The 14,588-nt window shown below is 39.9% G+C and overlaps 1 protein-coding gene across 1 annotated transcript in view; it reads right to left on the reverse strand.

Annotated features, from left to right (window-relative positions):
* Positions 1–290: 290 nt before the first annotated feature.
* si:dkey-106n21.1 (solute carrier family 23 member 2) overlaps positions 291–14,588 on the reverse strand; it is a 73,221-nt gene continuing 58,923 nt past the window's right edge. The window contains exons 10-12 of the mRNA XM_014409091.2: positions 14,018–14,126; positions 909–1,004; positions 291–828 (exon numbers count right to left, since the gene is read on the reverse strand). Coding sequence (XP_014264577.1) covers positions 659–828; positions 909–1,004; positions 14,018–14,126 — 375 coding nt within the window. The 3' untranslated portion in view covers positions 291–658. The remainder of the gene's footprint in view (positions 829–908; positions 1,005–14,017; positions 14,127–14,588) is intronic.

Consider the following 14,588-nt stretch of genomic DNA (forward strand, 5'->3'; position numbering starts at 1 on the left):
TGCCATCTATAATCCAGTTTTGAGATCCCTTCCCAGACGCCTTAACGCCCACTCATATCCTGGGCCATCTGACCTCAGGAATTCGCATGATAAGGTGGGGCCAGGTTTCACAATGAACACACCCGAAACTCTGGCTGATTGGGACCCACACCCAGTTTCACACCTTGGCTCAGGCGATTAGAGGATCATCAGGGGGTCCTTTTGTCCCTCTGTGGGGGGATACTCCCACTAGGTTTATATCTGGGACTCTCCACCATTTGACCTTAGAACTGAAGAAGCTTCTCGGATGAGCAAGCAACTTAAAGAAGTCCAGACGCTTTTCTTTGCAAGCTCCTATGTACACTGTAATGTGAATTTGAAATTCTGTAATGTGAAACACTTCTATTTGTTTCAAAGATTCAACTCTTTAGAAATAATTAACCAGATCAACAAAAATGGGAAACTGAAACTTCAGCAGAAAGGTGACACTGTGAAAACACTGTCAGCAGTGAAGTTTAAAATGAACCGTAATAGCACTGAAGAAATAAGGTAAGTGTCATGTACACTTATTTTGTCATTGAGAATATTCCATCCAATTAAGACTTCTTTGTTCTAATGGGGCTAACAGGCCAACATTAATGTTGCACACTGAGCTACCACATCATTACATGGTTGCCTCCTACTGGGTGGTGTTGTAAGAAGGGAGGAAGGGGAGGCACTGGAAACATCTAAACCTTTTCAAAACCTTGTTGCAGAAAGGTATATCATAGCATGACTGGTCATGCATGTTTTTGCTTCCATCTTGCACCTTGTCCTGCCAGCTCTTGATACCTCTCTCTTTGTCAGTACCTGAAAAAGATGGGATGAGGTTAGATGATAGAGCTTACTTTATAATTGATTGTCTTTAACACAAGTATTCTGTCATTCACCTGGAATGGTGTTATCCAGTATGAATCCAAAAAATCCACCGATGAACATATGTGTGGTAAAAAGCACTACAATCAATTGGTCCAGCTCTTTTATTCCTTTAGAGACAAGAACAAACAAAACAAGTCGTTAACCTTTATTAGCCAAAGATAAAAGAACTATAAATCTTGTACAAGATTATCGTTGCGCTTGCCTCTTCCATATGAAGGCAAGGATTCATTCTTTTTAAAACTAAATCAAGGCTTAATCATCCATCCACCCATTTCCTTAACTTCTTATGCAGTTTAGATCACAAGGGTGCTGGAGCCTATCTTAGCTGACATGCCAGTCCAGCATAGGGCCAACACAGAGAGACAGACAGCATTCACTCTTACTCAGTTTACTGTGTGAGGAAGCCAGAATGCCTGGTATGCACTTTTACCACGGTTGCTGAGTTTACCATACACATTTTTTTTTGTGTGGTGTTTGGTTGTATTCAAGCATCTTAGAAGCAAACGGGTGAATCCCTATATGTCTGACTGAGATGGATTTGTCTGAGATATTTTATATTTTATCAGTGGCCTGTAAACTGTTTGTGGTATTTTTTGACAGTTAAAAACTTTCTTTGTTTGAGGTTTTCAAAACATTCGACTTCACATAGACACAAATAAATGAATATATTAAAGTATCTTAACTTGCTCTTCACTGGGAGTTGCACTGTGCTCTTGTTTATATAAAATTTTTAACTGGAGAGTGGATCAACTTGGTGAGGTTATCTGGTTATGGCTTACCGAGAAATGTCTATTTCAAATTAATTAATTGTATTCACACATTAGGCTAAAAACTTGATAGTGCCAAGAGAAAGGATTTTTAAATCTTATCAAACCTTATTAAAACTTAAAAAAAATCACATTTAACAGGATATTTTGTATAAGTAACTTGTATGTTCCCTTGACCACTGAAATCAAAGACAAGCTAGATAATGCTTCCAAATAACTATTCAAATCACTTCCCGGATACAGTTAAAAATGGACTGACTTTTTGAAGCAATCTGGGTCAGTACAGAATGTGATGTCACTAGGTTGTTTGGTTGCTAATAGATTCCCATTAGTTTATGTTAGCTAGTTAGTGACAAAACCAATAACGCCATGGAAAGTGTTTAATTCAAGTCAGTTCTATAGAAATAAAACTAAAGTGGCTTCATGGTGCTTCATATTGTAAGGTAAAGACCCTACAACAGGGGTTCTCAAACTTTTAGGGGCCAGGGACCCCATACAGGGGGTAAAATATTTCCAAGGACCCCCTTATAACTCTCATGCTTTGAGATGAGATGCCACTTTAGCTTGGCTGGCTTCATTGCTTCATTTTCTAGCACTTGAAGACACACAATGCATTTTGGTCTTCCATCAACATTCTCGATAAAGCCAAACTCGAGGGGACTGTTGTCACTGGCACATGTTTTTAAGTGCCACTATGCGCCAGGTGACACTATGTGTTTTCACAGACCCCCAATCTGCACCTTGCATACCCCTAGAGGTCTGGGGACCTCACTTTGATAGCCACTGCCCTACAATAATAGAGAGAAAACCCCAACAATGAAATGAGCAATCACTTTGAGCAATCACTTTGAGCAATCACTTGGCAACAGTGGGAAGGAAAAACCCCTTTTAACAGGAAGAAAAGTCCAAGAAGGAAGTGGCTGCCTGCCACCACTGGTTGAGTTTAATGAAAGGAAGAGAGAATTAAAAAAAGCACACTGTGAAAAGAGCCAGAGATTAAGTAAATCAAGGTGAACTCAAACTTAAAAGTGGTCTGATACTGTCCTTCCTGTGTTTTTTCTTTGTCTGGTGGGTAAACTGAGAGGGGCAATTAACTAGCAGAGCAGATGTCCACTAGATGTGATCAGTACCATTTTATGCCATAAAATACTTTCTTTACCCAAGCACATCCAAACATAACTAAGTTTCTTACCAAAGCACGATCAGGAATCCTACCATCCAGTGATATGTTCATCTAAGATAACTCTTTATTGTCATTGCACAGTCATACATAGTACAGTAGTACAATGAAATCCATCCATCCCTCCATTCATTTTCTTTCGCCTATCAGGAGCAGGGTCATGAGGGCAGAAACCCAAGCAGAGAAGCCCAGACTCACTGTCCTCAGCCTCCTCCTCTGCTTATCCAGGGGAATAACACCAAGACACTTTCAGGCCAGCCAAGAGATGTAATCTCTCCTGTTTGTCCTAAGTCTGCCCTGGGGCCTCCTCTCAGTGGGATATGCCCAGAACACCTCAACCAGGAGACACCTAGGAGGCATCCTTATCAGATGTGCAAACCACTTCAGCTCGCTCCTTTTGATGAGCATGTCCACGGAACAAAAAAAATCTCCCTGTGGACATGCTCATGCATTCTAGGATTATCAGTTATGCTTCAGTTTCTTGTGTGATATATAAGTAGTAAACTGGTTGGATATGCTTTTGAGAGAAGAAAAACTATTTTATTGCATAAAATAGCACTGATCGCATCTTGTAGACATATATCTGCCAGTTGATTGAACTGCTCAGTCTGTCCACTCAACCTAACAACAAAAATCACACACAGAGGGGACAGTGTCGGACAGTTTGTCTGTGTGGTGAATCAACCGTGAGCCTGACTCAAACAAGCTCTTTTGCACATAGTCTTCATTTATTAAACTGCTCGACAAACTCTAACACTACAGTCAGCAGGAGAATTTTCCCATTACAGTGCAGCTAGCCAACAATAAAGAACAACTTACTGCTTAGGAGACAGAGAGTAAAGTTGATTGTAAAACAAATTAGTTTTTTAACATAAAAGTTATTGCTACAGCCAGGGGCGATTTAAAAGTGACACCCCCGAGACTGCTTTTTACTTTTAGTTTCCCTGTTTTCTATTGAGTTATCAATTCTGTTACTAGCTAGCTAATGCAAGACTATTAGCAGCAACCAACCAACTTAGTGATCTCACATTCTGTACTGGCACAAGATGGTGCTACGCATGCTCTAAAAATTGTAACTCTAAATACTTATTTCTTAAATCAACATTCACAGATAGTGCTAAATCTTAGAGTATTTTAAGTTGGGCTCCATGGTTTATTACACATTAATACACAACCACAGCAAAGTGTGTAATAGACAGGCTGGTCCAAATCGAGAACTGGATACACATGCAGAATCTGCATTACCAACAGGGGGAGATAATATATTTAAAGTCAGGAAGTCAGTAGTGAGCACAGAAAGGTATGATTTACATTCTTGGGTCGTTAATCGACAGAAATGATAAAGCTAGTTGGCTAATATGTATTTACATATGAATAATGTCTGTTTAAAATGTGTTCCCATGATTATTTCAATGTTAGTTTGAAATAAAATATCTCACTCTGCTGGTTCTGCAGCTTACTGCAACTTTGCATGCGTCTCCATTTCATGCTTTGGAGAGGCAAAGTATAAAATGGCGAACTGGCGTGTCTGTTGCACATTTTGCCGTGATACTGTCATGTCCACTTTAAGGTGATTGCTTTCTTTATTAACATACAAAAAGTCTGCCTTTATAATAATTTTATAGTGGCCAGGAAGTCATGATGATAAAGCCATGATGTAAAATCTGCTTATGTATTAACCACAGTATATGTGACAGTATGTGTGACTGATTACTTCTTTTTGCTGCACTGCCCCATTACACTGGACCTTAGGGTTCCCCCACCTACCAAATCCTATTTTAACTCTTTTTTTTTTATTAAGATTTGTACCATATCAACCCTTATTTATTTTCTTAGGATTGGGGTATAGAGGAAGGACATGACTTCCAGAAAACAGTTTGGAGAAACATGGTGCAGCGGTGCACAAGGAGATGACCTAGAAGGGGACAACGTCAATGTAAAACTAGCTACTATCTGATGCCAATAGTAAAAATACATATATTTTTGTAACTGATGAACTGATGTAAATTAATCTTTTACATGGAGACATTTTAAGTGAAGTGGATAATAAGAAACAGAACATGTAGTAGCATTCTAAAAGTGTCATGAATCGCTGTGCGGCAGGCAGGAGTTGGACCCAAAATGCAAGACTCACAGACTCAGGGGATGAACTCAAAAATCACAGCTTTATTTGCTGGTAGGACAAACATACAAACTAAACTAAACTAAACTAACCTAAACTAAACTGGGGAAACAACAAACTAAGAACTCACAGAGAGACACAGGGCGATCCACACAGCATGAGGGACGACACGACACTGACTCAGAGAAACACAGGGTTTAAATACAATGGGAAGTAACGAGGGGAATGAGACACAGAAGGAGAGCACAGCTGGGAGAAATCAGAACTGATGAGACAAGGGAGCAAAGTAGGATACACTCACATGAGACACAGACCTTCAAAGTAAAACAGGAATTAGCACAGATGCAAACTAGACTAGGGGAGACAGCAACTAAGAAACACAGAGGGCAGCTACTAAATAATCAGAGAACTAAACAGAATACAAGAACACCAAACTAAGACACTACACTAAAGAACAAGCTAGGACAACAACGAGAACTAAGAACATAATACAGAAAACTCAGAGGCACAAGAAACTCAAAACACTGGGTCACTGACCCAGGACCGTGACAAAAAGAGCAAATTTGCTGGTAGTTTAATAAAAGCCACATTGTTGAAACAAAGTGGTAACATAGGTACAATTTGCCTGTAGCACCTCACAAGAGTGTCCTGTGACATTGACAAAAGAGCCACGGATGTTTAGATATATGGATTTGTAAAGGTTTCTGTTGACCAAGGGGCACCGTTTTTAATCACTAGAGACCACTAAGATACTATAAAATCCTGAGTCAGAGTTGGCTTTTCATGTGGCATGTGTGACCATGAGCACATGGTGGAATACAGAGGGCCATTCAAAATGGAAATGCCTGCAAGTCCAAGGCCGTGCTTTCATAATCCTTCTCAGGCAATAAACTGCATAATGAAGTTGTACTGAATTGAATCAAGAACTGCAAACAGCGCTGACGTAGTTTGACTCTGAAAAAACTCTTGTTCAAATAACCCATCCCAAAACATATACACACAAAGGAACACACACACATTTCCTGCCCAAAACGACAGCAGTCAAAAGTTCAAGGCATCCACAGAGTTGATTTTAAATCCAACAGCTTGTACATCGAAAGACGTCGGGATGAGCAAGAGTTTGTTTACAAAGAGCATTGACAGGTTTCCTCTTGTCTGGTGCTATCAGCTAATGTTGAGGCTGGGGACAGACTCTGGAGCAAGAGTGCTTTATCTGAGCTGGGCAGATTACAGCCAGTTACATGGGGGCAAGCCAAGAGGATTGGGAGGTAAGCAGCCTAGACCAGAGAAAACCAGACAAGCCCTCATGCCCAGTATTGCACTCTGGATTAACACTTTCTTGGGAGACACTAGCATCACATGACACATAGGATCAAGGTCTCATGTCTGCGGAGAAGAACTGTTTAATCTTGAAGATTGCTCTTTTGATGGCGCTTCATAGGAGGTGGTCACAAAGCCTATGAATCAGCTAATCAAAATGTCATCAAAATAATGTACTTATCAGTTGTCAACCTGTGACGATCTATAACTCTCTTACTTCTAAGATCTCTGACTGATCATATTTATTTCACATTGTGTAATTTCATCTATTAGATTAATGTTTGGATTGATGACTGCATTAGTGTAAGCTGAGAGTGATCTATCAGTTGCATATGAATGCATATTTTATTATGTTTATGTAATGTAGAAAAACATTTAAAGTATTACAAAACAATTTTACCCTATTCACCTTTCGCATTTAGCTTTATTATTATTATTTTTCCCCTTTCTGCTTTTTCACTATTGTTTTTCCCTGTTTAGTCATTCCTCTTACCAATAGGCCAATAGGCAATAATGTCAATGAAGAATTTGTGCACACTACATAAACAGAAGTGCAAGTAAACCTAGAGTTATCTATGATTATACCCTTGGAATGTTTTATAGATTTGACCTAGGCACTGTGAAACCTTTATAAGATGTATGTGATGGGATTACCATATTACAAATACTTACGAAGTTGCAGTGCTTTTTTTCTTTAAATTGTTTGCAAAATTGTCAGAGACCTGATTGAAGTTGGCAATATCTGCAATCAGCAAATTCCAGTATAACATAGAAAAAACTATATTTTTACAAATGAAATCTAGAGTAATTGTTAAAAACTAACAAACAAGAAACCCCCCAAAAATATTTCAAGCATTAGGTTCTTTTCTGATGTTTTCTGCAATCTGCACATCCCTAGATGTAGAAGTTTTCCAAAGAAGCTAAAGTCACATATAACCAAGCCAAGCCCTTAAAATTCTATTCTCAAAGCTGCCGACAACATCTACAGTTTTACACTTTAAATAAATGTGATTCCAACCCAGCCTCCTTCTTGTGCTAAGAAGAAAAGTCATGCATGGATGTACAAAGAATCAAGCTCAAGAGCCTTATCAGTGCCCCCTACTGGCTGTTATGCTGGTTTTATCCTATTCAACCCATATAAAACATGCCTTAAAAGACTGGACTCCAAACTGAATGTTTTTCTGTCCTAAGTACATAAAGGTAAAACCAAAGATTCCCAAAACACATTTAGTCTAAAAGACAATTTGCCACCTTTAGCCTAAAGACTAAATGTAAAATGTTTGCCATCTGGGCCTGTGGGATTTTGGAACACCTTGGCATTAGGAGCTTAGGCTGGCAAAACTACTGCATCTTTTCAAGGGTAATCTCTAAGTGTCTGTGGGAACACAGCCTGGAATTCACCGTAAGAGGACTATGTCACTGGATGTTTTATTTTTTGTCATTGTTTACTGATTTTGTTTTGATTAATAAAAAATAAAATGGTCAAACTTGTGTAATATCTCAAGCAGAAATCTTACAAAAGTGTCCCACAGCACAACTATTTGAACAATTATAAATGTTATTAAAGCACCATAGCTTAGTTTCTTCAATTATGCACTAGATGTTTAGAGCACTTTCTATTGTGATTCCTGTTAGATAAAATCATAAAGGAGGTGGTGAAATAAATGATAGATCACACCCAGTGTGGGTACAGACAAAGAGTTTGTCATGGTACAGTGGCTACTGTGTACTGAACTGAGAAGAAAATGACGTGAAACTGCTGCTTTCCAACATTTTTAATGCTCATTGATGCATAGTAACAAACTAGCGCTGTGCCATAACAAACAGACATGGGTTGTGTGGGCTTAAATAGACAAAAGAGCAGGTGCATGTGCCATCTTGTGTATTTTATCGTCCTATTTTGTTGATATTATGCTGTGAAATAAATTATTATAAACCAGGCTGAATAAGCTAAAATAGTACAGTGTGTTAGCAAGCTACATTCTTTGCTGTCTCTATAGGTATCAGATATCTTTTGTGCTTGAATTTTTCTCTGCACTCGTCATGTGATACCTGGGCATCGGGGTGCCAGAGCTGGGCCATGTACTATGAAACAAGTTCAGCATACACATGATATTCAATACCTGGCTTCACTTACCCTGCCAATTGTGTTAAGCAGTCACATGAAGGTGGTTATTAGCTCAGTAAGCCCAAGGTTTCCTAATCTAGCTATGCACACATTCACATGAAAGACGTGGCATATGACCAACCAGATGACCATTAGAAACATGGTCAGATTTTTGTTTTATCAACAAAGTGTCTGATTTCACAAACGAAAGGAAAACTATTTAAAATATAAAGACATTAATAACATGATACAGCAGTGACACAGTTGCTGCAGACAATGATATCAGTTACTCTTAAAACAACTTTTGCTATCTATGCATCTGAAACTAATTTCTGGAAAATTGATTGGTCAGTGAGCAGCGATTTTATACGCTACTGAGCTATAACCTGCTTCCGAGCAGGTTAGTTCTGCAGCATATTTATAGCTTGATAGGCCCTAACCATACTTTGTACTATTTTGGAGGACTGTACTATGTACAGGATTGATTTTTTTTTTCATGTCCTAAGAATAACATCCATCCATCCATCCATCCATTTGCTTCCGCTTATCCTTTTCAGGGTCGCGGGGGGCGCTGGAGCCTATCCCAGCTGTCATAGGGCGAGAGGCAGGTTACACTCTGGACAGGTCGCCAGTCTGTCGCAGGGCTAACACATAGGGACAGACAACCATTCACACTCACATTCACTCGCACATTCACACCTAGTGGCAATTTGGATTATTCAATTAACCTATCCCCACAAGCTGCATGTCTTTGGACGGTGGGAGGAAGCCGGAGTACCCGGAGAGAACCCACGCAAACACGGGGAGAACATGCAAACTCCACACAGAAAGACCCCGGCCTGATGGTGGAATTGAACTCAGGACCTTCTTTTTTTTTTTTTTTTTTTTTTTTTTTTTTTTTCTGGAAGTGACATCAGAAACAGCAGCATGTGACATCACGTGATGGCGGAGCTTCAGTTCATCCTTTGTCATCCTTTTCTTTTTTCTTTTTTTTTTTTAATAGGACAGGGGGAAAGAATGAAAGAAAGAGGGGGAGAGGAAGAAAGAAAACCAAAGGGGAGAAGAGACGGTGAGAAGGGGGGGAAGAGAGAGAAAAAAAAAAAAACAAAACTCCTGGGTCACCTGTATGGAGAGAAAGAAAAACAAAAAAAACAGGGGAGACAGCAAACAACAAAGAGCAACATAATAATAAAAAAAAAAAAGCACCATCACAATAAACTAGCTAGTCATAGATATCAATAGTTACTAAATAATAAACGATATTGTGCAGCACGCAAGATAGACAGCGCACAGTGTGCTTTGAGGCAGCAGCCAAGAAAGCTGTAGTCCGCATCTGTGAATACCCATGTGTACACCTGTGTGCATACCTGTGTGGATCAGCATGCTTGCATTCCAAAGGTTTCTCCATGTAATGATCTGCTAGAGAGTGTGGGGAGCCACAGCCCTGTCCTCTATGGTATCAAGCAGGTATGGAGGAGATCAAAACTCCAGACATCCAGAGGCCCCCAGAACACAAGAGACCAAGGAAGACCCACAGAGGGGCAGCCGCGCCACTGTCCCAGTAAGAGCTAAGGAGAGTCCCAGATGAGGGCTCACCCAGCAGCCGCGGAGCAGAAGCCAGGGGGAGTTGCAGTGACGCGCCCGTGAGCTCCGCTGGCAGCCAGCTGTGCCTGAGTGACCGAGCCCCAGGCCGAGAGGCCGGGGGCACCCCACCTCCAAAGTGGCCCGAGCGAGCCCCAATAAGCGGCCGCCAAGGAGTGAGCCGGTGTGTACCCGGACGCCCACCCCCAGATACAAAGAACCACCAACGCACCGATACCTGAGGGAGTCCGCCACCGGCAGGGGAAGTGGTGGTGGGTGGAGATAGGCCTCCAAACCTTGGAGGGCCCGAGATGTCCCCAGAGAGGTGGCGTCTGATACCCAACCTGACATATAGACACAGACATACAGGCACACACAGACACAAACATCCATTCCCACCCTCATGCTCTCATATGTACTTCACACTCAACCGACGTGGAGACAGACATAAAGGGACGCTGTATACACGATCACACTCCCCAAGCGTACTCTACTAACCGGGTCTAGGTACCCTTGCCCCTGGAGGGGGGGACTGCACCCAGACTCAGGACCTTCTTGCTGTGCGGCAACAGTGCTAACCACCGTGCCACCGTGCTGCCCTAAGAATAACATATATACATATATAAATGACAACAGTTTCTCAGTTAATGACTCAGTCAGTGAGGTCGACTGTAGCAAGGTGTACAGAGTATAGACACAGAATCCAAATGTAGGACATAGAAGGCTGACTTGAACAACAAATGATGAGTCTTTAATATTGGCTATAAACAAAAGTCCAAAGCACATTTCTAGCGTTAACTGAACTTCCAAAACACTACCTCGATCACTTAAATTACACAATTGAAAGTATATGTGTATTGTTTGTGTATTTATACACAGGCACTCATATATATTCAAATAATTAAAAAAAAAAGTTCATTTACCTGTTACTACCACACACCTGTAAGAACCATCGCCTTAGATCGAAAAGCGTGGAAGATAATCGCTGGTCAAGCAAGAGAACCTGCGGCACCTACAGCAGCGTACTGGTACCGCCGCTGGTTGCCCGCTAAAGGACAAGACTACCACACACCAAATCTGGTCATTGGTACTTGCTGGCTTGTGTAGCCACTAGGTAACAAAAGCTCAACACTCCCCCTAGCATCCTGGAGCATTTCTGTTGTGTTTTGTACGTGTTTTGGAGTTCGTACGTGTTTTGGAGTTTGTACGTGCTTTGTCTCTAGGGGCCACCGTAAATAGACTTTTATTTATTCACTCCACATAAAATGTAATAAATAAATCATACAATACAAAAACCAACTATTAACATTTCAACTTTTAACTATTAAAATTTTCAGCTTTTTCCTTTTAAACAAATTTAAAGTGAAACAACACAAAACACTGCAAACCACAACACAATAAAATATAAATATGAAAAAGTATGAAAACAAAAGGAAGATGCACATTCTCTTTCATATGGGCCTGCATGAATAAACTTTGAATCCTTTATCTTCCGCAACTGAAAATAGTTGTGGATGATCATTACACCTTTCTAATGTGACGTTGTTGTGCCTGGCGAGTGTAACTACCGCCCCTCCCCCCTCTTCCCAGCGCAAAGCACAAGGCTCGCGTGTGGAGTGAAGCGGGAAAAAAAGTGCAAGAGAGAGGGTGAGAGAAAGAAGAAAACCCCGGCTTGCGTCGTTCACTTCAAAGAGTCTGCTCTAAGAGCCGTTTCGTTCTCGACCGACACATCACTAATTAAGACAAGCAATAAGCAAGAAAACACAGAGCTGCACAGGAGCAACACAACTAATGCTTTAACAATATATACAAAAAGAGTTGATTACATGCAGACTGCAAAGGAACAAGACATAGGTAAAACTAAACACACAGAACTAACACAGGACACAAGAGGGGAAAAAAGAAAATAACATAAAATACTAAACAGAGAGAAAAGATGAGTCAAATTAACATGAAAACACAGACAAAGGAGCAGTGTTACTCCAGTGATGTAAAGCAGAGGAGTGAGACAGAAGAAGAAACGATTCAGGAAACAACCACAACAATAAATCACAGAATGAGGCATGAAAACTAGACAGGAACCAGAAAAATAACATAAAAGCTCAGGATACTGAGAAAACAAAGAAATTATGAGCCAAAACAGAAACGTATTATAAGAACATCATGTTATATTGGAATTAGATATCAAAGATTCAACAATATCACAAGGAGTCAAACTCAATATTAAAATAATAAATCAGCTCAGTAATCCAGAAATTAAAGTAGTTTAAACTTCACACACAAAAACAATAAAACACAAACAGGCACACAAGCTCAAGGATGAGCTCAAAAAATGAAACCTCACTATTGGCTGGTTTAGAATACTATTTAGTTAGATTCAACAAACAAATTTTTTTTTTTTAGTTTACTGGAGTAATTTATGTTCTTTCAACAGAAAAAAAGGTTTGTGGATTTACTTTAAAAAGTTATGTCAAATAGCTCCACTCAACCTTTCGGTGGAAGTAACTCCTGATTTTTATTTAAAAAGTTGAACCAAGTCCTGACGTTAGCCTGCCAAAACGGAGTGTCGTACTGAAAGAACACATGTGAATCAGGTAAAACCAGCGGTTCCCAAACTTTTTTTGCTGGGCCCCCCTTTGTTTTACAAGAAAAATGTTCGTGCCCCCCCGGGCGTGCGTGCACGCACAAACACATCCTCCAACCACACACACCCATATTTTGCTCCATTGTGGTTTATTTCACACCTCAAACATTTAGTAAACAATTAAGCAAATACAAGTAATTTGCAATAAATTACAGGTAGAAAGAAAGTAAACTACTAACTCTTTTACACTAACGTCCGCACCTACACGGGTATTTTTGAAAACGTAGCTGTTTCGTCCACACGTAAACGATGTTTCGAATCACCGAAAACTGAGATTTTTTAAAACTCCTTTTTTGCGTTTACGTGTGGACGAGGAATACAAAGTTTGTCACGCAACGTCAAAGGTATGTGCTTTATTTCACATTACACTGTGCGCCACGTTATTGTTTACGTGAGATGAATTGCAGATAGGGACAAAATACTGTTACTGTTAAATTGACTATGCGCACGCTTACATACACGCAGTTACTGTCCCTCTATTTAGAAAGCCAGAGGCGTCACGGTGTGATTATTTTACGTGTAGTTGTTTTTTTCCCTGTGTTATAATATTCAACATTGCTATCAATACATTTTTCAATAAATGCCTCTCTGTGCAAAATGGGTTTAAAAACATAAACAACTGTGGCATACTGTTTGTCTGTGATTTGAACTGAGGGAACAAATCGTGGCAGGATCTGTCTGATATTATTTGTATCCCACTGTAACTTTACTGTATAAATAGCTAACATCTCCAAAATGTCAGGAGAAGTTTAGTCATTACAACAAGTGTTTGTGAACTAAAAATCAAGAATGTGGGATATTATTTGTCCGTGATTTGAAGAGCGTCCGTGATTTGAAGAGCCCAGCGCTGCTCCCAACGAAGGGAAAAGCAGTTTTGCAGTGGAGACCTACCTTGCCACTTGTGCAGGTGAAACCAAAGGGCAGATATGCTTCACCATATTTTCTAGTCTTTGGCTTAGAATGAAGTTGGTTTGGAAACATATTCAGCGATGCTTCATCTCCTGCTTTGTGTTTGTGTGGGCACCTGTGCTAGCAGTGTCCAAGCATGGTTTTTTTTTTTCTCCTTTTCATACCGTGCCCCCATACGTGGGCGGGCCCCACACTTTGGGAAGCTCTGGAGTAAAACTAAAGTAAACTAAAAAATAAATAAATAAATAATAATTTTAATTTGTTCAGTAAATTCAAGCAAAGAAGACTTTGAGTGTGTTTTCACAGGTTGGATGGTACCACTTGACATTAAAAAAAACCACACACTTTTTGACAGACTATGTTTCACAGTCAATATGTAGATTATTTTAACTGTATTTCTATACTTTCATGCAAATACTGATTTTAAAGCCCTAAAAGTGTGTGTGTGTGTGTGTGTGTCTGTGTGTGTGTGTGTGTGTGTTAAAATCACCAGTGTCAATGATGCCAGGATTGGATTGAAACCAGGTGGGTAGAACCAGACCGCTGAAGGTTGAAAAGCCCAGGATGACGAGGTTACGTGAAGAGTTAAGATCCACATACTGGAGAGAGAAAAGAAGACAGGATGGTGTGTGAAATAGGGTGAGAAAGAAAGAAAGAGAGACAGAAATAATGTGATACAAATTTGCTAAAACTGGTTTATTGACTCTCAGATGCAAGCCATTATTTTGTTGATCTGTTTCAGCTAGCTGACATTTCTGCTGTGGAAGTTCACTAAAATGAGATTAGGAATAATCAGGAAAAAAAGAGACCCAAATTCTATTTTGGTATGGGATTCACATTTATTTGGTCATGACAGGTTAACACGGGTCACAGTGAGGTCAGTGTAGATATATATATATATATATATCTGTGTGTGTGCGGATGTATGTATAAGACTATATTACCTGCCTATAATAATGAAACATGATACACAATAGTGTTACAACAGTACAAAACGAAATAGCTACAAAATATAGCTTGGGAAAACACCGTCATTTTTCATCTTTACAAAAACTGATAGA

This window comes from Maylandia zebra, linkage group LG7 (assembly GCF_041146795.1).
Source record: "Maylandia zebra isolate NMK-2024a linkage group LG7, Mzebra_GT3a, whole genome shotgun sequence".
NCBI lineage: Eukaryota > Metazoa > Chordata > Actinopteri > Cichliformes > Cichlidae > Maylandia > Maylandia zebra.